At 36.9% G+C, this 24,579-nt stretch overlaps 1 protein-coding gene across 2 annotated transcripts in view; it reads right to left on the bottom strand.

The window, feature by feature from the left end:
- The window catches only part of NEK10 (NIMA related kinase 10), a 221,231-nt gene that overhangs the window by 107,069 nt on the left and 89,583 nt on the right, over positions 1 to 24,579 (bottom strand). For both annotated transcript variants that reach the window (XM_026708233.2, XM_087916775.1), the window contains exon 23: positions 14,903 to 14,978. In XM_026708233.2, coding sequence (XP_026564018.1) covers positions 14,903 to 14,978 — 76 coding nt within the window. The remainder of the gene's footprint in view (positions 1 to 14,902; positions 14,979 to 24,579) is intronic.

Below are 24,579 nucleotides of genomic sequence, written 5' to 3' on the forward strand. Positions count from 1 at the left end.
TGAAAATAAACAAAGATAAAACAAAGATCTTGACAAAGAATATGTTACCAAAACAAAGAGATGAACTGGCAGACTTACTGAAAATTCAAGTTACGAATAAGGTTAAATATTTGGGGATACATCTGACGTCAAGATGTACTACACTGAAAGAGAATAACTATATTAAACTTAAACAACAGATAGCATCTGATTTGAAGAAATGGGAAAACTTACAATTGTCATTGAGAGGTAGAATTTCAACAATCAAGATGAATATTTTACCCAGAATTTTATATTTGTTTCAAACCATACCAATTAGACTTGGTAAAGATTATTTTGAAGAATTAAATAAAATAGTGTTGAAGTTTATATGGCAAGGTAAGAAAGCCAGAATAAAATTAAAACTTCTACAAGATGCTAGAATTAGAGGAGGATTTGGCCTTCCGAACTGGGAGTTGTACTACCAAGCTGCAAATTTAATGTGGGTTAAAGAATGGATAACATTAAGAAAGACCAGATTGTTGACATTAGAAGGACATGATTTATTACTGGGATGGCATGCTTTTCTGTGGTATAAGGGAACTAAATCGCAGGGCTACTTTAGAAGGCATTACATACAGGAGTCTTTATGGTTGAATTGGGAGAAAATCAAGAGAAAATGTTATTTGAAAATCCCAGTCTGGTTATCAACTATTGAAGCCTTTTCTTATCCTATAATATATGAGAAGGAACAAACAGTTAGATATGGGGAAATATTGGATGAAAAGAGTGAACTTAAAACAATGCAAAAACTAGAAGAACAAGGCATAAAGATGAATTGGTTTTCATATGCACAAATACATTCAAGGTATCTTATAGATTCTAAAACGGAGGGATTTTATGATAAATTGACTGATTTAGATAGGATCTTGACAGGTACTGATGAAAAAGTGATTAAAAAATTATACAGTTATCTGTTGGAAATTATATTAGAGGAGGAACAAGTTAAACAAATGATGATTGTTTGGGGGAAGAATTTTGGATATGGGATTGATTTGGAGAAATGGGAAAAATTGGGGTCTCAAAATTATAAAATGACAATGTCAACAGCTTATAAAGAAAACTTGTATAAGATGTTTTACAGGTGGCATTTCCCCCCGACAAGAATTGCAAGAATGTTCAAGAACAAATCTGAAAAGTGCTGGAAATGTCATCAGATACCTGGCTCATACTACCATATGTGGTGGACTTGTGAGGATGCTAGAAAATATTGGACTAAAATTCGTATATGGTTGGAAAAAATGATAAAGACACATATAGACTTGAAACCAGAGATTTTTTTAATTGGGAATCTTACCTGATACATATAATAAAAATTTGAGGTATTTGATTGTAAATGTATTAACGGGTGCTAGGACTGTATTTGCTAAAAACTGGAAGAGTGAGAAAATTCCATCAGAGGAAGAAATTATTAAGAAAATATTGGATTGTGCTGAAATGAGTAAATTGACATTTGAAATTAGAGAACAAGAAGATAAACAATTTTATGAAGTTTGGGATCTTTTTTATCAATGGTTAGATAATAAAACATAATAATAGAACATTTAGATTTAGGATATAATTCTTTTTTGATATTATTTTTATAAAACTTTATTAAGATAGATTTGGTATGATCTTATGATTTATTGCAAAATAAATTAAGTAAATTATAGTTCTTGTTAAAGTATGAGTTAATAAAATTATAGATAAACGATTTCCTAGTGATGATATTGGGTTATACAATTATTGATTGATAATATGAGTTATTATGTATATAATTGTATTAGCGTTTAGGAAATGGATGCACAAAAAAAAAAAGTGGTAAACCAACCGATACACTGTTTGTAAATTTATGAAGAAGGATGATGTTTTTATGTTTTATGTTGTATGTCTTATGTTGTTTTGTTTGTTGTTAAAATAAAAAACTTAAAAAAAAATAATTGCCTTTCACATTTCTGAGACAATTGTCAGATGTCTCTTCCATTTTTGGAGCTTGAGTGGTTGCAACCAATTTTCATTCATTGGTTCTAAAATGCTGAATTAATACCTTCCTCCACTTAGAACTTTAATTTAACATTTAACATTTAATTTAAATATTTTAACATTTAAAAATTTAACAACTGCTTTGTAAAACTGTAGCAAACCGTCTAGATAATAAATGAAATAAATTTGTTCATTTCTGTACCATGTCAACAGCTGGTTAATCTTATTAATCCAGAGACTAAACAGAACTAGAATTGGTTATGGCAGACCTGCAGTGGCTAAAGAATAGTCTGGGAAGATGTAAAAGCTTTCCATAAAAAGGCAAAGGCAAACCTTTCTATTTCATTGTCAAGGAAATAACAATGAAATCAACAGAATTTAATCTGATTCAAATTTATAAAAGGAACTTATTCATATTATCTGTTTTTACCTTTCACTCACATATCTCATACTCTAATCAAGAAAAAAAACCACCTGTTCCCTGGTTACAATAGTTACTGTCCAGCTTTTTTTTTTCAAATTTATGTTTTTGTTTTATATTTGGATAGATTTATAGATAAATTTCTATAATAAATAATTATTTTTGATAATTTGGAGATAATAAGATTTGTGTTCCCAAAGCAATTTCTTTCTTATCAAATGTTAAATAAAACAATTCTGTTTTATTTAACATTTGATAAGATAGAAATAAGAAAATGATAGCAAGTTTGGTGTAGTGGTTAAAATATTGGCCTAGAAGACTTCTAGCTGACGTCGTGGCTAGATCGGATGCGAGGAGCAGATCTCTGCTCTCCTGTGTCAAATTTTCCTGGTTGGAGGGCTCCGAAAGGAGCTAAAGCCATCCTGTAGGGATGGTGAAGGAAAGAAGGGCACCCTGCAGGTTGCAGGGGAGCCACAACTCTCCTGCTTGATCCAGAGTCCTTCCCTCTTACACTTGATGACGAAAATGGCAGCCATCATGGCTGCCATGAAGCTGGGACGGACAACAAATACAGTGTGGGAGTGGTGTAAATGAACAGTGATCGGAACCAGGTCAGATGATTCTTTTGCTACCTAAAATTTAAACCAAAAGGAAAAAAAATCCAGGAAAGAGACTCCTAGAACTATTTGTAAAAGTGGTAAACAATTATTCAGATAAAAATCTCAGATGCAAAAGAAAGGAACTGAGGGGGAAAAAGCAAAAAAAAAAAATAGAATATAGAAAATTTGGCTTCTAAGCTGGGTAGGTGCTATTTTGGAAAGGCATTTTAAAATGCTGGAACTTTTTATTTAAATAACTGACTTTACTTCTATAAATCGAAACTAAAATTGGATTAAATACCAGTTAGAATTGAGGCAGCATTGAAACATAAGCTGAGGGCTCCACTTACTGTTGAATGGAAAATCTAACATACCCCTACAAGCCTAGGAAAATTTCTGACAATAATTATTGTTCTATATTTATCTACTCTATGGCCATTGAAGGCTCAATTGCGAGACCATGGAAGAGATCTAATTAAAGCCACCTTTGAATGTTAAGACATGTGACTAAATTTATAAAGTGGATTTAAGGAGACACTAGGAGTTTTCTGGACTACTTAAATTGAACTGATTAATGGTGGGATATGAAGAACGATGACTACTATACTCTTTGAGGAACCACATTAGGGATGAATTTATGGTTTTTGGATTATTGAGCAAGAGTGGGACTTACTAAAACAAGACGAGATGCTCACTGGGGAAGAGAGTGGATTTTTGGAAGAAATGGTGTTGATGTTTCAAAACATTAAGGACATTATGACAAAGAACTCTACAAGATAAAGAACCTAATGCATGACACAGATGGGAAAATAGAAAACATTCAACAAGGGACAATGAAGAAAGATCACTATGTCCAGGAAAGGAGAAGATAACAGAAAGAATGAAGGAAAAGATAGAACAGACAAATCAGAAAATAAAACAAGAAGACAAGAAGGAGAAGACAGTAAAGATAAAAATGAAATAAAGTAAGGAAAAAGTATTTTAAGAGATCTAAAAATGGATTGGGATAAGCAGCATGTTACTTTCAAAGGGGAGACAGAAGAGATAGGCAGTATAAGATGGGAGAGATGGGAGAAATATAAAGTAAAGATGTAGAGGTTAATAGAGACAAAGATTCAAGAGAGAAGTATGGGAGGCAACCCAAAAAATGAATAAGAATTGAAGCATTAAAACAAACACAAATAGAATAGAATAGAATAGAATAGAATAGAATAGAATAGAATAGAATAGAATAGAATAGAATAGAATACTTTATTGGGCAAGTGTGATTGGACACAAGGAATTTGTCTTGGTGTAAATACTCTCAGTATACATAAAAGAAAAGATACATTCATCAGGAGTCAAGAATCATAAGGTACAACACTTAATGATAGTCATCGGGTACAATAAGCAATCAATCATACTAGGAAGCAGTCAATATAAATTGTAAATATACAAGCAACAAAGTTACAGTCATACAGTCACAAGTGGGAGGGGATGAGTGTTAAGGAGTGATGACAAGATTAAACAGTAATAGTAGTGCAGACTTTGTAATAGTTCAACAGGGTTAAGGGAATTATTTGTTTAGCAGTGTGATGGCTTTCAGGAAAAAACTGTTCTTGTGTCTAGTTGTTCTGGTACGCAGTGCTCTATAGCATCGTTTTGAGGGAAGGAGTTGAAACAGTTTATGTCCGGGATGTGAGGGGGTCTGTAAATACTTTCACAGCCCTCTTTTTGACTCATGCAGTATGCAGGTCCTCGATTAAAGGCAGGTTGGTAGTAATTGTTTTTTCTGCAGTCCTAATTATCCTCTGAAGTCTGTGTCTGTCCTGTTGGGTTGCAGAACCAAACCAGACAGTTATAGAGGTGCAGATGACAGACTCAATAATTCATCTGTAGAACTGTATCAGCAGCTCCTTGGGCAGTTTGAGCTTTCTGAGTTGGCGCAGAAAGAACATTCTTTGTTGTGCTTTTTTGATGACGTTTTTGATGTTAGGTGTTCATTTTAGGTCATGTGATATAGTAGAACCTAGAAATTTGAAGGTCTCTACTGTTGATATGGTGTTGTCTAGTATTGTAAGAGGTGGTAGTATAGGAGGGTTTCTTCTAAAGTCTACCACCATTTCTACGATCTTGAGTGTGTTCAGTTCCAATTGTTCCAGTTACACCACAAGGCAAGTTGTATAACCTCCTGACTGCATGCGGATTCGTCATTGTCTCAAATGAGACTAATCACTGTTGTGTCATCAGCAAACTTCAGTATTTTAACAGATGGTTCATTTGAGATGCAGTCATTGATATATAGGGAGAAGAAAGTGGAGAAAGCACACAACCGGGGGCGGCTGTGCTGATTGTACAGGTTTAAGATTTAACAGATAATCAGAGTTGGAAGGGACCTTGTACGTCATCTATTGCAATCCCCCCGCCCAAGTGGGAGATCCTACACCATTTCTGACAAATGGCAGTCCAATCTCTTCTTGAAAGTCTCAAGTAATTGCACTCGCACAACTTCCGAGGGCAAGGTGTTCCATTGGTTGATCGTTCTCACTGTCAGAAAGTTTCTCCTTATTTCCAGGTTAAATCTCTCCTTGTTCAGTTTCCATCCATTACTCCTTGTCTGGCCTACAGGCACCTTAGAAAATAGCTTGACCCTTTCCTCTCTGTGGCAGCCTCTCAAATATTGGAAGACTGCTATCATATCTCCCCTGGTCCTTCTCTTTACTAAACTAGCCAAGCCCAGTTCCTGCAACCATTCATTGTATGTTTTAGCCTCCAGTCCCCTAATCATCCTGGTTGCTCTTCTCTGTACTTATTCTAGAGCCTCAACATCTTTTTTATAATGTGGTGAACAAAACTGGATGCAGTACTCTAGGTGTGCTCTTACTAAGGCTTTATAGAGTGGTATTAGTACTTCCCTTGATCTTGATTGTATCCCTCTGTTAATATAGTTTAGGATTGCATTAGCTTTTTTGGCTGCTGCTGCACACTGCTGGCTCATATTTAGCTGGTTGTCCACTAAAACTCCAAGATCCCTCTCACAGTTACTGCCATTGAGCCTGGTTTCACCCAGTCTATATGTGTACTTTAGGTTTTTCTTGCCTAAGTGTAGGACTTTACTTTCTCTACATAGAATTTCATTTTGTTAGATATGGCCCAGTGTTCTTGTCTGTCAAGATCCATCTGGATCTTGAGCCTATCTTCTTGGTATTGGATGTGATTCTGCCTAGCTTCACCTGCTGCTTCCTGACTGTTAGGAAGCTTATGATCCACTTACAAGTGTGTTCAGATACTACTAGTTGGTTTAATTAACTTAGAAGAGTGTCTGGAATGATGGTATTGAATGCTGAACTGAAGTCTACAAAGAGGACTCTTGCGTAGGTATTGCGAGTTCAAGGTGTTGTAGGATGTAGTGTAGAGCCATACTAACAGCATCATCTGTCGATCTATTTGCTCAGTATGCAAACTGCATGGGATCTAATAGCAAATCTGTGATGGCTTTCAGGTGGGACAGCACAAGCCTTTCAAAGGTTTTCATAACTACAGATGCTAGAGCAACTGGTCTGTAGTCATTCAGTTCCTTGATGGAGGGCACTGGGATGATAGTAGAGCGTTTGAAGCAGGAAGGAACATAGCACATCTCTAGTGATCTATTGATGATTCGGGTGAAGATGGAGGCCAATTTGTCAGCGCAGACTTTTAAGCAAGAAGGAGCTATCTTGTCTGGCCCTGGTGCTTTTTCTGGCTTTTGTCTGTGTAAAAGATCTTGTACTTCTTTTTCTGTGATCACCAGAGGTTGTGAACCCAATGGATTGGGGCCAGTTGTAGGAGGCTTGGCTGTTGTTGGTGTGTTTGAGAAGATAGGTGGCTGTAGTTTCCTTTCAAACCTGCAGTAAAACACATTCAGGTCATCTGCTAGTTGATGATTTCCTTCTGCCTGGGAAGGAGGTTTGCTGAAGCCAGTGATGTTTTTAAGAGTTTTCCACATGTTTGCTGGTTCATTTGTTGAGAACTGATTCCTTAACTTTTCAGAGTAGCTTCTTTTTGCTGCTCTGTTCTCTTGTTAATATGTTTCTGGTCTGGTTGTATAGCATTCTGTCACCTTTTCTGTAGGCTTCCTCTTTGGAACGATGTAGCTGCTTAAGTTTAGCTGTGAACCAAGGTTTATTGTTACTATATATTTGCAGGTTGTTGGTACACATAAGTCTTCGCAGAAGCTGACATATGATGTTACAGTATCTGTGAGCTCATCTAGGTCTGTAGAGGCATCTTCAAAAACATTCCAATCAGTGCAATCAAAGCAGGCCTAGTTTCAGCTTTGCCTCATCCGACCAAGTCCTCACTGATATAACTGTTGGTTTCATGGTTTTAAGTCTTTGTCTGTGGGCAGGTACAAGGTGAATCATGGAGTGATCAGAGTGACCACAGCTGTTCATGGTAAATACCTATAAGCATCTTTTATTGTTGTGTAGCAGTGGTTTAAAGTATTTTTGCCTCTGGTGGAACAATTGGCATGCTGGAAATATTTTGGGAGCTCTTTCCTTAAATTTGCTTGATTGAAATCTCCTAAAGTGATGGGAAGGGAACCTGGGTGTTTAGCTTCAGCCTCCATAATTTGATCAACAAAAGTTCGTAATGCCTTGTTTACACAGGCTTGTGGAGGAACATACACAGCTATTAGGAGAAATGAGAACTCACGTGGAGAATAAAATGGCTTGCAGTTGATATGTAAAGACTCTTAAGTTTTCATCACAGTACTTATACATTATAGTTATATCCTGAGACCATCTGTTGTTGATATATAAACATAATCCTCCATCCTTTGTTTTACCTTATTCTGTCTGATCTAAATGTCTGAAATCCTGGGATGTAGGTGGTGTTATTCCCATGAATTTGTGGATTAAGCCAGGTTTCAGTAAAACAAAGAACAGCTGAATTATAAAAATCAGAATTCCATCTATTTAAGAGATGAATTTCATCCATCTTGTTAGCCAGTGTTCGTAAATTAGTCAGAAAGATTGAAGGGAGAGGAGTTTTTTTTTCCTCCCTATTCTTAGTCTGTTTAAAATTCCCTCTCGTTTACCTTGCCTCCTCTTCAGGCGTGGTCGCTTCTATGCTTTCTTTGTTGTAATCCATAGCACGGGGGAATTGGTTAGAATCTCATCCGTGTTTGCAAAGACAGGTGGGGGTGAGGAATCAGAAAGCTGCTCCTTAAGGAAACATTGCCTAATTCTTAGCAGATGGTCTCGTGAGTATGAAATCCGTAGTGAATTGCAGACAATAATAATAATAATAATAGTAACAACAACAACAACAACAACAACAACATGATAGATAGAAAGGAAAGATCTTTTAATATAATGGTGGACTATCTGAGGCCTGTCTAACAGTTAGAATAGTGGTAGAAATAAGAGAAAGAGAGAATAGTATACACATTTTTATGTAACGGAATGAAAGTAATAACTAGATGGGAAATTAGAGGTTGGAAGAGAGTATTACTATGTATGTTCAAATAATATTGTGTTTGGTATTAGAATGGCACATTGAAACAGTATACAACTGAATAATGAAGGATTATATCTTAATACAAATATGCATATTAAAACTACAATTATATAAGTTTAATTAATGTGATAAATATTATTAACATTATGATTGTTATTTGTATCAAAATGAATGGTAGATTATTTTAGGCCACTCATTGCTTCTCAGTTTAACATCTAAAATAGTTGTTTGTGTGGGGTGAAATAGGAGAAGAAGGAGTATTAATACATTCACCGCTTATTATATATGAAAAAGTGGGATAAAAACTTAAATAAAATGAAGATTATGGAAGAAATGATAATAAAAAAATGGAATGAAAAAATAAGTTACAATAGACTGAATGATCACATAAAGAAGTGTCCTTGAAAATCTCAAAGAAGAGAGGTTTTGTACACTAAGGTCAAGTTCCTTGAAACATTTAAGTTCCTTTGAAATTTTGAAACAAGTTGTATAAAATAAAAAGAAGAATCAAATAATAAAGAAATAAGCTGCCCCTACGGTTATGCCTTATAGCAAAATACAGTTAATTAATATTTCCCAGCTAGTGGTTATCCTCAAAATTGAAACTTCAAAGTCATCTTCAAAAGAAACTCTAAATAGCACACATTATGATCAGTTTGAATATATTATCATTTCAGCTACACAATGAGAAGGGACACAGAACAAGAAGTATATTTATTTCATTTTTAATCCCACTTCATTATTTTTATAAATAATACAAGGCAGTGAAGATACCCAATATTTCTTCCTCCTATTTTGTTCAGAACAACAATCCTATGAAGTGGATTGACTTGAGAGGGAGTTACTGGCTAACTACATTACTATCAGTGGTGGGATTCAAATTTTTTTACTACCAGTTCTGTGGGCGTGGCTTGGTGGGCATGGCAGGGGAAGGATACTGTAAAATCTCCAGTCAGAGGTGGTATTTGCCGGTTCTCCGAACTACTCAAAATTTCCACTACCGGTTCTCCAGAACTGGTCAGAACCTGCTGAATACCACCTCTGACTGATATGTATTTCAATCTGTGACCCACCAAATTTAGTCCTGGAGCCCTCTTTTTTCATTCCCCAGATTCCTGCAAGTACCATCATATTTCAGCATCAAAGCATCAAAAATTACATAGGAAAAAATGTAAACTATTTTTCAATAAGATATAACAGATAACAGTTAAACCACTGACAAAATAAATTATCCCTAATGATAGAAAATATAAGGGTCAGGCCAGCTCCAGGGTTCTGAAATTGTAAAATAATATTAATAAAATTAGTGCTCTAGTCCTGCTCTCTTTGATGAGAGAGCAGTCACTTCCTACCCTTCTGTATGTCCACTATAAAAAGGATGCTTCCTTATTTAGACTTTGTTTGGACAGTTCTTTCCATTTACACTGAAACACTGAGGGCAAGGTTAAATATACTTGCTTGTAAACACATTTTTTATCACTGTATATTTATTAGTGTTAAACAGCTTGTTAAAAACAATGTATATGTATAATATATAAAAGTGATCTAAACCAGTGGTTCCCAAACTTTTTCAGTCCACCACCCCCTTGGTGCTACAAACTCATCCTTGGTGCCCCCCACCCGGGGGGGATTCAAATTTCTATGGGCGTGGCCTAATTTGAGGGTGTGGCTTGCTGGTCATGTGACTGGGTGGGCATGGCTTGCTGGTCACGTGACTAGCTGGTGTGGCTTTCTGGTTGGGCGTGGCTTGGTGGTCACATGATTGGGTAGGTGTGGTTTGGTGGTCATATTACTGGGTGGGCATGGCCAGGTGACTGGCAAACCAAATACAAGTGGTCCTCACTTAATGGCCAGTTGTTTAGCAAGTATTCTAATTTATGACTGGCCTCCCCAGAGCTACTTGACCTATTTTTGGAGTTTTGACAGCCATGCACACACATATATACATACTCCCTTCTAACCCTGCTGGAGCAGGTCATTGGACTAGAATTGGCAAAACATCTCTGATTAGATTCTAGTAGTGAACAGAATCTAATCAGAGATGATTTGCTGATTCTTGTTGATTTGTTTTATTTGTGTTTCTTTATTTTATGTTGCTGAATTGCATTGAAATGTGTGTCCCTTCTTGCGCACAACCCAGAGCTTTTGTGATCTTTGCAGCAAAAATTACTGACCTCTGGCTTTGCTTGACTTTTCTTTTTTTTTTTAAGAACAAGTTTTATTGATTTTTGAAGACAAACAAAACATAACACATAAAAGTATAAAACCTCCTTTCTAAGAATTACTTATAAATTTTAACAAGGCAAATAAAGCATTATTTTTTTAAAACATAGTTCCACATTATCACATTTCCATTTACACATATATATCTTTTCCAAATTTCTCATTATTTCTCCCTTCACTTTTATTCAATTATATTTCTTTCTATCAAAGTTTTAGTAATTCTCAATCAGTCATAAGCACACAAAATACATAACCTAAAGCAAAACATTGGAAAAAAAAACCTCCTTAGTTATCATTTATACATGTCTTTTCCCAATTTCTCTCCCTTTGATTTCATTTCTCCAAGATTTTATTGATTTACAATCAAACATAAATAATCAACACACAAAACATAAAACTTCTTTTGAAAAGTGACTTGGCCCCAGGTTACATCTTTTTTGACAGACCTAAATCAAATTCATATACCCTTCATATCTTATTAACCATTTTATATTTTCTGTATAACTTCTCCCATCTTTTCACTCTCTTAATTATATTTTATTTATTTCATCTTATTTCAAAATCATTATGCTTATATCTTTTGTCCGTTCTTTACCAAACATCTATTTATCTCTTCTCTTTAACAAAAAAATTCCCCTGTAATCACTTTTGAAGTATGATGCCTTCTCCTAAAATAAAGCTTAAAATAATACATAATTTCCATCCTGATTCTGCTTAGTACATTCTACATATTAAATCTTAAAAGAAAAGAAAAGTAAACTTATAGTATAGTTAAATGTATAATTTCTATTCTAATTCTAATTCTGATAAGTACATTGTTTTAGAATAAAAAAATAAAATACTAAGGTTATAATAACATTAAAACTGTAACAAATTAAAGTATAACTAAGCATTAATCATTTAATACATTCTCCTAATATTTTATTAAATATCAACATCTATCATTATTAAACATTAATATTTTATTAAATATTCCAATAAACTATTTCAAATGCAAATACTACAATACTATCTTATGCACTCTTGCAGAATCTTCTTTAATTATACACTATCCATCATCCTTCGTCTCTAAAAAAAAAATTCTTTTTAAAATCTTGTTCTAGCCCGTGGCTTTTTTTTTTCTTTTTCCTCCCTTTCTTCTCCAATCTGGTCTTTTGCCCCCCTCCCCCTTTTTAAGTTTCCTCTCTGTTGTAATTCTCTTTTCAATTGCTTTCTAACATTGTACCTTCTTTTCACCCTATTTTTCTTTTTCTTGGTTGTTTTATTAAATCTTAAATTCTCATTTTTCCTTCCTCTCTTCCCATTTTCTTTCTTAGTCGAACTTTTAGTCCATTAAAGATGGCTTCTTCCTTTTCTTCTTCTTCTTCTCCTTCTCCTTCCTCCAGTATTTGCTGGTACGTAGAAACCGCCATTTCTAAGAAATGGAAGGCAGCTCCCAAGGAATCCTTGCCACTTTGTTGTCTTTCTTTTAATTTTTCTTATTCCATTTTCAGTTCATCAACAGAAGGTACCATTATAGGTTTTTAAAAACAACCCAGATGCTTTCAATCTTAAAGTAATTTCCAAATGTCAGAGTTATCAAATAATCCAAACAAACAAAAATTATTTCCTCTTCTTCTCTTTATAGTTTTTCCTCCAGGGCAAAATCCCAAATGTATTTTAAAAGCGTATTACAATTAATTGATGGTCTTGTAATCTTCAAGGCGTCTCCTCCAACAAAGTTTTTAAAAATTTTTTAGTCCTCTCCTTCCCACTTATAACAAAGAGCTTATTTTTACCTTTAAAAGCAGGTTTTTCTGTGCTCCTTTGCTTTCTCCGTAAGGAGGGGAGTGAGCTTTCCTTCAGCACTTTCGCCGATGTAACAAATTCTTTTGGAAACAAATGTATCAATCCAAAGTCAGGTTTCCAGGGAGTTTTAAAAGTAACTTAATGTCCTGGTTCAGCCAAGAAAACTCCTTCTGGCTCTTCCTCCTGCACAATCTTATCCGGTTGAAGATTTCTTTGTGGCTGCCATTGCTGACAGCTGCTCCACCGTCTCAGGAAAAAGGAGTCTAGCCGGCTGGGGAAGGGGGGTGCGATATCTCCAGACCCCTGCCCGGATCTCCTCTGTCTTCCGCTGCCCCTTCAGGGCAGCGACAACCCCCAAATCCAGTTGGATCGGGGGTACCTCGACGGCGAGCGCAGCAGGGACCCGCAGAGAAGCGGATTCCTGCCGCCACCGAAGCCTTGCAACCGGAAGTCTGCTCCTCTTTGCTTGACTTTTCAAACATGCCACACTGTCACATTTTAGGTGCCAGCTCTGCAGGTCCACCCAACTGAGCCCGCTTCATCGGAGGGACTTGCCCAAGCAAGTCTGAGCTAAGCAGTACATCAAGTCAATGGGGTGAGCCTGAGAGAGGGAAAGAGAGAGAAAAGAAAGAGAGAGAGAGGGAGAGAAGGAAGAAAGAGAAAAGGGAAAGAAACAGGGACAGATGAAAAAAAGAGGGAGGATGGAAGGAAGGGACAGAAAGAAAAAGAAATAAAGAAGGAGGGAGGGAGGGAGGAGAAAGATAATGAGATAACTATTCTAGTCCAATCACCTGCTCCAGCAGGGTTAGAAGGGAGTGTGTGTGTGTTCTCCTTGTAATTTACCAGTTCATTTTGGTTTTGCCTTCTTCAGAATTGGCACTGTAATACATTAGGAAAAAGTAATTTTTTAGGGTGGAGGTCTGGTCCAATGGATCCTGTTTAAAGCCTCAACAAAATGTGAGAGCTTCCTGATAGTTTTGACCATATTTCATCCACAAAACCTTTAATAGAAGCCAAAGATGTTTCAATGTGCTGGCAAAGATGTTTCAATGTGGAAAAGAGCCTCAGTCTAAACTGGGCCTCATTTCAATCTGATGCATCAGGTCTCTCTCTCTCTCTCTCTCTCTCTCTCTCTCTCCCTCCCTCCCTCCCTCTCTCCCAGACTGGCTTTGCTCTACTTTCCCAATGTGCCTGTGGGGCTGGCACTTCGAACATGGATGGATGGATGGGTGGATAGAGAGAGAGAGAGATAGGTAGGTAGATAGGTAGGTAGATAGACAGATAGGTAGGTAGGTAGATATTGGTAGGTAGGTAGGTAGGTAGACAGGTAGGCAGGCAGGCAAGCATGCAGGAAGACAGACAGACAGATTGTATGGATGTAAGGATAGGTAGGTAGGTAGGTAGGTAGGTAGGTAGATGGGTAGATATGTAGATATGTAGATAAGTAGGTAGGTGGATGGATGGATAGATAGATAGATAGACAGACAGACAGATAGATCTTTATTAGTAGTTAAATAGGTAAGTAAACAGAAAGACAGGCAGGCAGGCAGGTAAGTAGGTAGGAAGGCAGACAGACAGACACACCTTTTGGATGGATGGATGGAGAGAGAGAGACAGACAGACAGACAGAATGCTACAGCGGCAGTACTTTGGGAAAGTAAAACAAAGCTGCTGCCACTGCATTCGAGGCACTGGCTTCGGAGCGGTGCAACAGTCAATGGGGTGAGCCTAAGTCCCTCCTGCCGCCTTTTAGCGGCCCTCTGCCAGCCCCTTTGGGGGTGCTAAGAGGCGGCAGGGTACGTTTGAGGCGCCGGCACCGCAGGCTCAACCCATTGATAGTTGCACCAGAGCAGTGCAAGGGCTCAATGGGGTGAGCCTGTGGAGCCGGCGCGTCGAACTCAGCGGCGGCACATTGTGAAAGTAGAGCCCTGGGGTTCCTCAACCCTGCAGTGCTCCAGGAAGGAGGGAACAGTACCGCCCTCTATGATGTGAGTGCCTGAGGAGGAGGGGCAGCTTAGGAGACTGATCCCTGGTGGGAGGGGCAGCCTGTGAATTTGCTGTCAGGCATGGGAACTACAAAAGGGATGGGCTTGGCTGAGCGGGAAACTGGATATTGGGCATGTGGTCAAAGCCCTCCTTCCTCTGCCTCCCCTTAGGTAATCCAACACGGATTGTTGCACCGGAGTGGTCCATCGGAGCTGCTGCATTCGAGGCACCGGCTCCGGAGTGGTGCAATAGTCAATGGGGTGACCCTATGGCACTGGCTCCTTGAATGCTTCCCTGACACCTCTTAGCACTCCCCTGACGGCCCCCTTGCCTCTTAGCGCTCCCCCCAAGGCATCCCACCGCCCTCCAGGGGGTGGTACTGCCCACTTTGGGAACCACTGCTTTAAACCTAATATTCTCTTACCAGGAATACAGAATAGTTCCAACTACTGAAGTGAGTTTACTGTTCTCCTGTTTTTGCTTTGCAAGACCAAAGTCAGCTGGAAATAAAAAATAAAAGAACATTATGTTTCTTATAGAAGATACACTGTTTCAAAAATAATAAAAGTTCATGTAGAAGAATATTTTTCTCTGTCCTTTTATACCACCAGCCCTTGATTCATTCAATTTGCTCATCTTCTACATTTGCCTTTGAAATGAATTTCAATCAGATGTAACAATTTGAGGCAGTTGCCTGCCCCAATTCTAATTCATAGTGCCATTTATTCTGATAATCTGTACAGGAGCATGGAAATGAAACATTGTTTAAATATATAAAAAATCCATTTATGAAGATTAAAACTGAACAAATGCCAAATCCAAAAATATACCAGCAAAATAAATACTTAACTATTTTTTACTTTTTAAAACTATATCAGCTAGCAATTTTGGCAATACTGTAATTGAAGAACAGTAATTTCTTGAAGCCAAATGCAACAGTAAAATAACAAGAGTAATCTTTTAAAAAGTCCCTTAAAATATTTTAATTGCCTGGGCTATTATGTTTAAATTCTGTTCTCAAGTATTACATTAGCTCTGTCAAGATGGGCCTTCTTTCTTCTTGTGGAAGATTTACTTTGAAATGTTGGCTTTAATAGTTCTGAAAAGCAGTGACAAGGTTGTTATGTTCATCAGCTTTGGCCTTCATTCAATCAGTGAACACTGTGTTGCTTTTGCAAATACAGTATAATTACCAATTACTTACTCTTTAGCCAGAATAGCATGATTTAACCATGTAAAATGTATATATCATTTCTATATATAGCATTAGAACAAATTACATTATCTCTTAAGCAATTTAATAATGCACTTTATTTTTCCAAATCCCCGATGAAGAATAAATGAGGACAGAGAGATATTTTTGTCTCTGTTTTCTTCTTCTCCAGTTATTGTACTGGACAATTCCCCTCTTAGCTGGTCTACATATTTTTCTAGGTGAGCACAGAAGGGTGAAATACAAATTCTTTGGAATCTCATGCCTGTCAAACATACTCCTGTCTAATCCTTCACTTGCCCTTTTTTGTAATTTTCTTAACCACATAAAGAACGTCAGAACTTAGAAAAACTCAGGAGCATCTCCAAGCTCAGTGCTCTCTCCAGGCTTAGAGGGGAAATCAAAAGAACAGAATGGCCCTGAAAGGTCATTCTGGACTCCATAAATTAAAACCCAAATTCTAAGTAAACTTTAGAAATAAGCAACACGATCAACCTTACAAGAATGAAAAATGTCTAAGAAAAGTGATAAAATATCCAATGTTAAAAAGAAATAAAAATATCATTTGACATAGCTAATAGTTAAGCACTACTCCATGTTCTCCAACTGATGCCAAAACTCTCAAAGGAGACTTCTATTTAATGCTATTAATTAACCCAAACTCCAAACTTATAAGGTGTCATTTTAGACTGAGCCATTTTTAGTGATAGACTTATTCAGATTTTAAATGACAAGCCCAAGCTCTGCACCAAAGTCATATTTTTGTTGTTTCTAATCAAGATGGCAGAAAAAAGATACTACCTTGAGAAATGGCTGTCAGAAATGACAGCTTCACATTAATCATCATAACAGGCATAGTCCAGTCAATGCTTAACATATGGCAAAATTTGAATTCTATTAACACTGCTATTCTGTTTCTTGATTATGCCTTTTGTGACCTTGTCTAGCTACTCTCACAATTAATATTAATCAACAATACCATATGCACTAGGGATAATAGTTCACATTGCTTTTCAAATATATTAAAACATTATCAGTATTCAATATTAAACATGTTTTTAAACGAAAAGAAAGGATGAGAGATGAAAAAGACCACAGAATGTAAATCAGCTATGGGTTTTTTTAAAGAGGTCACACTATAAAACAAATGTCCATTATTTCCCAATGCAAATTTAATGTATTGATTGCTGCAAAACTTTTCACAGTGTGATTGTATTACAATTTCTTGGGTTAGAAAAGTTGAATCAAAAGCTGTATATTACTTTGCCTTGGCTGCTCTGATGAGAAATGGATACAGCTATCGTTTTTAAATTGGAATTAATAAAGAAATTGTTATTTTTGTATTGACTTACTATCTCTGTCAGCTTATATCTATTAATTCATTTATAACAGTTAATAGACATGTGGTATCCTCTCACGGAACTGCTAAGATCACACAACAGTTTCAGATTCTTTTATTTCCTCGAAATAGTAGTATCTCCCCAGCAAGATGATTCTGACTTGGTATATTTTAAAATACTTAACCCCATGAAATAAAATAGTATGTCATAGCCTTTTTAACACGGGGAAATTATTTTAAGAGATCAAAATATATTTCAAGAAGTACTCAGGCCATATTAGAGAATCACAGAAATAGGATCTATTCCAGAATGACAGCCATAAATTAAAATAAATAAATGACTTTCCATATGCTATGGATTTTACTTAACTTTTTTTTCAATGTCTTTTGTTCACAATTTCTGCTAAACATTCTGAATTCAACAGATAATCAGAGTTGGAAGGGACCTTGTAGGTCATCTAGTCCAACCCCCCGCCCAAACGGAAGACCCTACTCCATTTCTGACAAATGGCAGTCCAATCTTTTATTGAAAGTCACAAGTGATGATGCTCCCACAATTTCCGAAGGCAAGCTGTTCCATTCGTTGATTGTTCTCATTGTCAGAAAGTTTCTCCTTATTTCCAGGTTAAATCTCTTTGTTCAGTTTCCATCCATTATTCCTTGTCTGGCCTACAGGCGTTTTAGAAAATAGCTTGACCTCTTCCTCTCTGTGGAAGACTCTTCTAGAGTCTCAACATCTTTTTCTATAATGTAGTGAACAAAACTGGTTGCAGTACTCTAGATGTGGTTTTACTAAGGCTTTATAGAGTGGTATTAGTACCTCACTTGATCTCGATTGTATCCCTCTGTTAATGCAACTTAGGATTGAATTAACTTCCTGAGTACTGATGTTAGGCTGATTGGTTTATAGTTTCCTGGGTCTGTTTTTTTCCCTTTTTTGAAGATGGGAACCACATCTGCTCTTTTCTAGTCCTCTGGTAGTTCCCCGGTGCTCCAAGGATTTTTGAAAGATATGGTGCAGTGTTTCTGATATGTATATGAATTTGTATAATGTGACCATAAGAGTAACAGTTGACATGCATTTCCCTAAATCTTCTAGTTGTTTTGGTGACAGCTAAAGTTATTAACACTATTTTCCTTCAATTTGAATCAATGCAACTGTTTACTTATCTTTAACTCCTTTTTATGTAATTGACGATTTGCTTTATTTGATCAAATATCAGTCCAAAATCAAAACTTGGAAAAATTGGAATTACCTTTTTCTAAGAGAGAATAGGTTCTCAAAATATGAAATAAACACTGTGGCTATGACTATTTCTAATCTACAACAGAAGAATCTACAATAGAAACAACTAGACACAAACATAATTTTTTTTCCAGTGTCATCACTCTGTTAACACCTAATTCCCGCAGCATTGCCTTATGCCTAAAGATATTTACCCATGTAGTAGGGCTATTTTGCTATTATCCTACTCATCTTGTCATCTTTCCCATCTTCTCATCTTTCCTACTACAGGAAGTCCTCAACTTACAACCACGATTGAGCCCAAAATTTATGTTGCTAAATGAAAAAGTTGTTAAGTGAGTTTTGCCCCATTTTACTATTTTTTTGTACCATTTGTTAATTGAATCAACTGCAGTTGTTAAGTGAATTGGTTTCACCTTTGACTTTAATCGTCAGAAGTTTGCAAAAGGTGATCATATGACCCTGGGTCACTGAGACCATCATAAATGTGAATCAGTTATCCAGCAGTCGGTTGTAAATCACATGACTATAAGGATGCTGCAATGGTCATAAGTCACTTTTTTCAGTGCTGTTGTAACTCTGAACAGTCACTAAGCGAACTGTTGTAAATTGAGGACAATATGTACTTTCTCCTATTAGTATCTTATGAATTATCACTGTTTTTATATCTTATGATTTATGATTGTATCTTATGACTTATGAGCTATGACTTAACACTTTGTTTCTTAACTGTGAGCTTTTATATTGAAGACATAAGGAATTTGTCTTCAATATAGTGTCCAATAAAGTATATTCCAATTCCAATAAACTAGCAGAGAGAAAAAAGCTATGTAAAATTATATATTTTAAAATATCTTCTCCATTTAAACTGAGAAAAACATTTTGGAGCTGAAACAGAAATTTAATGCTTTGAAAGGAAAAAATGGCAGAATTTAAAAATTAAGGATCGATTCACATGAAAGAAAAATTAATGAGGTTAAATTTTTTGTAAATAATACAAAAAATGTTAAAAGTGCTGTATATTAATAAAGTTAAATTTGAAGTGGTCTGTTTAAAGTATATTTTTTGGAACTAGTTTATGATTTCTACAACCATTATAAAGCTGATATAATGCAGTTTAATCCACATAACTCTTTCTTCAAAAAAAAAACATGTGAGGGTTTTTTAACTGTAGACAGAATACAAGCTTTAAATAAAATCTGCTAATCATGTAAATGTCTATTTCCATTCTGTTAAAAAACACATAATAAGAATGATAATTGAGACACTATCTTAACATGGTTGTACGGCTTGTATGTTCTGAGGAAGAAGAGAACTATGCCAAAGGTTCTACCATACCGGATTGGTCTCATCAAGAGGATCCAGACAAAAAATATCTCTCCCATAAATAATATTGTGAGACATTATTTACAAAAACCCATACCAGATTGGTTATCACCTATGTCAACAAGAACAATGCTAAGTGTTTGTATTCCTGGATATGTGATGACAAATAGACTACAGAACTCGAGATGGTTGGCTAAGCAACCAGGGTGAGCAGGTGTAGGACTAGCGGAAGAAAAGGTGTTTACCTTTCACAAACATACAAGGATTGAAAACAAAGAAATAATTATCTCATACTACAGATTAACTCCAATGAGAAGAAGATATCTGAAAAGAATGCACAAGTTGCGGAAAGAACAGCACTCAGAATCAGGAATAGAATTAGAACAGAGACTAGCATATTACTGTCAACTTATAATGTGAAATGAAAAGGTCAAACAAGCAGAATTGGAAGAACTGCAAAGGTCTGCAGAGCAGTGGTGGGATTTTCATATTTTTACTACCAGTTCTGTGGGTGTGGCTTGGTGGGCGTGGCAGGGGAAGGATACTGTAAATCTCCAGTCAAAGGTGGTATTTGCAGGTTCTCCAAACTACTCAAAATTTCCACTACCAGTTCTCGCCTATTTGTCTCAGATCTTGCTTTCCTTTTGTTGCTATCACTTCATATCCAGTAAATCATACTTTTCTCTAGTACTTTTTAAAGTACTTTTTAAACAGAGTCTAAGGTTTTCTTTCTTGGATTTTGAATGGAGGCACAGCTGACACCCAGCACAATCGCCAAGTGTGAAAAGTTTTGAGTAGAGGAGAAATCTTTTTCCTAAATTAAAAAAAAAGTGTTTTTACTTGAAACAGCTGGATGTCTTGGGCTACCACATTTCAATAAGGATACATAGCCTGTCAAGCAATGTCATAGGAGATCTTTTTACCAATATGTCTCACTTCATCCCTTGCACAAGATTGCCCTCTGCCAAAAACACAGCTCAACTTTTTGGATACCATATCTTTTACTACATAGGAACGGGTGTCCAGATTAATTTCTAATAGGGGCAGTTAATTAGCTTCCAAGGTTTGAGGGGCATTGTTCCAACTTTTGAATGCTCAAGTAAGCTTATCTTCAGTCCATCAGCAAGCCACAAGTAGTACAAAGGAGAAGACTAATCAAATACTCCAACAGTCAGATAACAGCCATCGTTGTCCTGGCAGAATGTTCTTATAATAACTCTCTCCACACATTTATTGCAATGACACCTTTGTATGGCACACTTCAAAGAGTTTTACCAGAGAACCACAGGGAAGAGGCTTTATACCAGGAACTGTTTTTGCAAGAGCTGCTTGCTGCCCAAACAGCAATAGCATTAGATATCACTTCACAATGCTTTACTGCCCTCTTTAACCAGTTTACACAGTCAAAAGGCCATGTTGAATGGGAAGGACAATTACAAAGAAGCCATAGAAGGAGGAGGGGCAGGTGAAAAGACGTGATGTAGGAGAATGAATGGCAGAGCTTGGAAGCAGGGTCAAAAGAGAAATGAGCCTACAGTCTCTATGTAGCCATAAACAGACTAAATTCAATCCCTTTTTAATTCCATTGACCCTTATTTAATGCCAGGATAATGTTGTTAGTTGAATAGATTTTTGTGCATAGGTATGATTAGTAATAAACAGTTTATGGAACTTCATATATGGTCCCAATCTTTCATACATGACACAAGCAGGATAGCAGAATAAATAAAGAAATAAATAAAGCAGAATAAGACTGCCTCCACTGAATGTTGTTACCAAAAAAGCACTAGTATTAAAAGATGCCAATATTGTAATATCAAAAACTTACAATAGTTTGTTTGATCGAAGCTATAACTGTACTGAAAAAAATGACTTATGACCATTTTTCACCCTTACAACCATTGTAGCATCCTTGTGGTCATGTGGTCAAAATTCAGGTGCTTGGCAATTGATTCATATTTATGATGGTTGCAGTGTCCCAGGGTCAAGTGATCACCTTTTGTGACCATCTGACAAAAATCAATCAATAAAAATCAATCAATCAAAATCAATGAAGAAGCCAGTTTTAATTAACAATCAAGTTATTAACAACTGCAGTGATTCACTTAATAACTTGGCAAAAAGGTCATAAAATGAGGCAGAATTCACTTAACAAATGTCTCATTTAGCAATAGAAATTTTGGGCTCAATTGTGGTCATAAGTCAAGGACTACCTGCGTAAACACCTGCTCACTGCAAAATGAAACAACAAAACAACTAATGTACAACACAACTTTACATGATTCTGTAAGCAGATAACAGATAATCAGAGTTGAAAGGGACCTTGTAGGTCATCTAGTCCAACCCCCCGCCCAAGTGGGAGACCCTACACCATTTCTGACAAATGGCAGTCCAATCTCTTCTTGAAAGTCTCAAGTGATAGCGCTCTCACAACTTCCGAGGGCAAGCAAAATTAACCCAGAAGAAAAAATGCACCATCAAAGTGGAAGACCAGATTGGAAAATGAGATCAGTATACTAAGATTAAATGCAAACAAACTACAACAGATGAAAGAAAAGAATCTCATCAAGAAATATCACTTAGAGATAAGGAAGATCCAGGAAGTACTAGAAATAATAAATCAGCATATAACAGCCATAGCCAAGAAAATCCAGAATTGAAACTCAAATTACACATTACAAGAAGAATCCTCAACTTTAACCAAATCAGAAATATTCTAGTAATCCCTCAACAGAGAGACTGCAATGACCCAGCCAAACCTCACAAAGAAGAAATAGTGTAGTTCTGGGCAAAGCTATGGGACAACCCAAAGAAATACAACAAGAATGCAGCTTGGATAAAGGAGCAACCAATCCTAAAAATATAATTTATTAAACTTTTGTGTCATGCAATAAAAGAGCATCTGAAATGGAATTGCTGTTCAGCATTGTCTGAATATACAGTCAAGATATTGCAAATCTGAACTGGTTAAATATGTCCATCCATTACCATAAAGAGAGAAAAATAGTGAAAACTAAAGGAATCAATATGTCCTATGAAAATAACATCAAGAGTATAGCATCTTGATGCCTTGGAGACCTTGGAGATTTTCTGGACCTTGGAGATTTTCTGTTCCAACCCCGTCAAATATTGGAACTCTACTATATAAGCCTATCTGCTATTTTTATTGCTATTGTGTGACCACTAGTCCTTTTTTCACTAGACACCCAATTCCTGTAACAATTCTTCATATATTTTATCCTCCAACCTAATCATCTTTGTTGCTCTTTTTTTGCACTCTTTCCAGAGTCTCAACATCTTTTTTATAATATGATGACCAAAACTGGATGCAGCATTCTTAGTGTGGTCTTATTAAGTTTATAAAGTACACTGCTCAAAAAAATAAAGGGAATGCAAAAATGACACATCCTGAATGACAGATCTGAATGAATGAAATATTCTTATTAAATACTTCGTTCATTACATAGTTGAATGTGCTGACAACAAAATCACACGAAAATTATCAATGGAAATCAAATTTAGCAACCCATGGAGGTCTGGATTTGGAGTTACATTCAAAATTAAAGTGGAAAAAAAACACTACAGGCTGATCCAACTTTGATGTAATGTCCTTAAAACAAGTCAAAATGAGGCTCAGTAGTGTGTGTGGCCTCCATGTGCCTGTATGACCTCCCTACAACGCCTGGGCATGCTCCTGATGAGGTGGCAGATGGTCTCCTGAGGGATCTCCTCCCACACCTGGACTAAAGCATCCCCCAACTCCTGGACAGTCTGTGGTGCAATGTGGCGTTGGTGGATGGAGTGAGCCATGATGTCCCAGATGTGCTCAATTGGAGATGTGCTCAATCAGGTCTGGGGAATGGGCGGGCCAGTCCATAGCATCAATGCCTTCGTCTTGCAGGAACTACTGACACACTCCAGCCACATGAGGTCTAGCATTGTCTTGCATTAGGAGGAACCCAGGGCCAACCACACCAGCATATGGTCTCACAAGGGGTCTGAGGATCGCATCTTGGTACCTAATGGCAGTCAGGCTACCTCTGGCGAGGACATGGAGGGCTGTGCAGCCCCCTAAAGAAATGCCACCCCACACCATTATTGACCCACTGCCAAACCAGTCATGCTGGAGGATGTTGCAGGCAGCAGAACGTTCTCCACGGCATCTCCAGACCCTGTCATGTCTGTCACGTGCTCAGTGTGAACCTGCTTTCATCTGTGAAAAGCACAGGGTGCCAGTGGTGAATTTGCCAATCTTGGTGTTCTCTGGCAAATGCCAAACGTTCTGCACAGTGTTGGGCTGTAAGCACAACCCCCACCTGTGGACGTCGGGCCCTCATACCCACCTCATGGAGTCTGTTTCTGACCGTTTGAGCAGCCATATGTACATTTGTGGGCTGTTTGAGGTCATTTTGGCATTGCTCCTCCTGTCCCTCCTTGCATAAAGGCGGAGGTAGTGGTCCTGATGCTGGGTTGTTGCTGTTAGGAATAACATAGGTTACCTAACGTAGTTTGGGTAAAATAATATATATAAACTATGATTGTAAGTTTAAGTGTGTGTCACTTTAAACTGCAAGCATGTAATTTGGGTGCGGTGTGAAACCGCCATAAGAGGGAGCAAGAGAACCTGATTGATTGCTGACAATTACTGGATTGCATGGATTGAGGGTTTGTTAACTGCGTATTTTCCCTACTGCTGAGTTGCTGAAGGAAGAGAGGAGTTTTGACTTCTTCATATCTCTACTGCGAGGAGATATATTACTGGACTGATATTTGTAAGTTTACTGACCTCTCTTTTTCGACACTGGAATTTGCAACTGAATAATCCCTGGACGGACTGAATTAGTGAATGATATATGGACTGTTTGACTATGCTATAACTCTTACTGGAATAAACTATTTAACTAGCACGGTGTATCTGTTTTACTGAGTGTAAGCTACAAAAACGTTTATCTCACATATTTTGCCTGCCTGCCTGAC

The sequence above is a fragment of the Pseudonaja textilis genome, chromosome Z (genome assembly GCF_049901715.1).
Source record: "Pseudonaja textilis isolate UNSWEBS1 chromosome Z, rPseTex1.2, whole genome shotgun sequence".
In the NCBI taxonomy this organism is placed as follows: domain Eukaryota; kingdom Metazoa; phylum Chordata; class Lepidosauria; order Squamata; family Elapidae; genus Pseudonaja; species Pseudonaja textilis.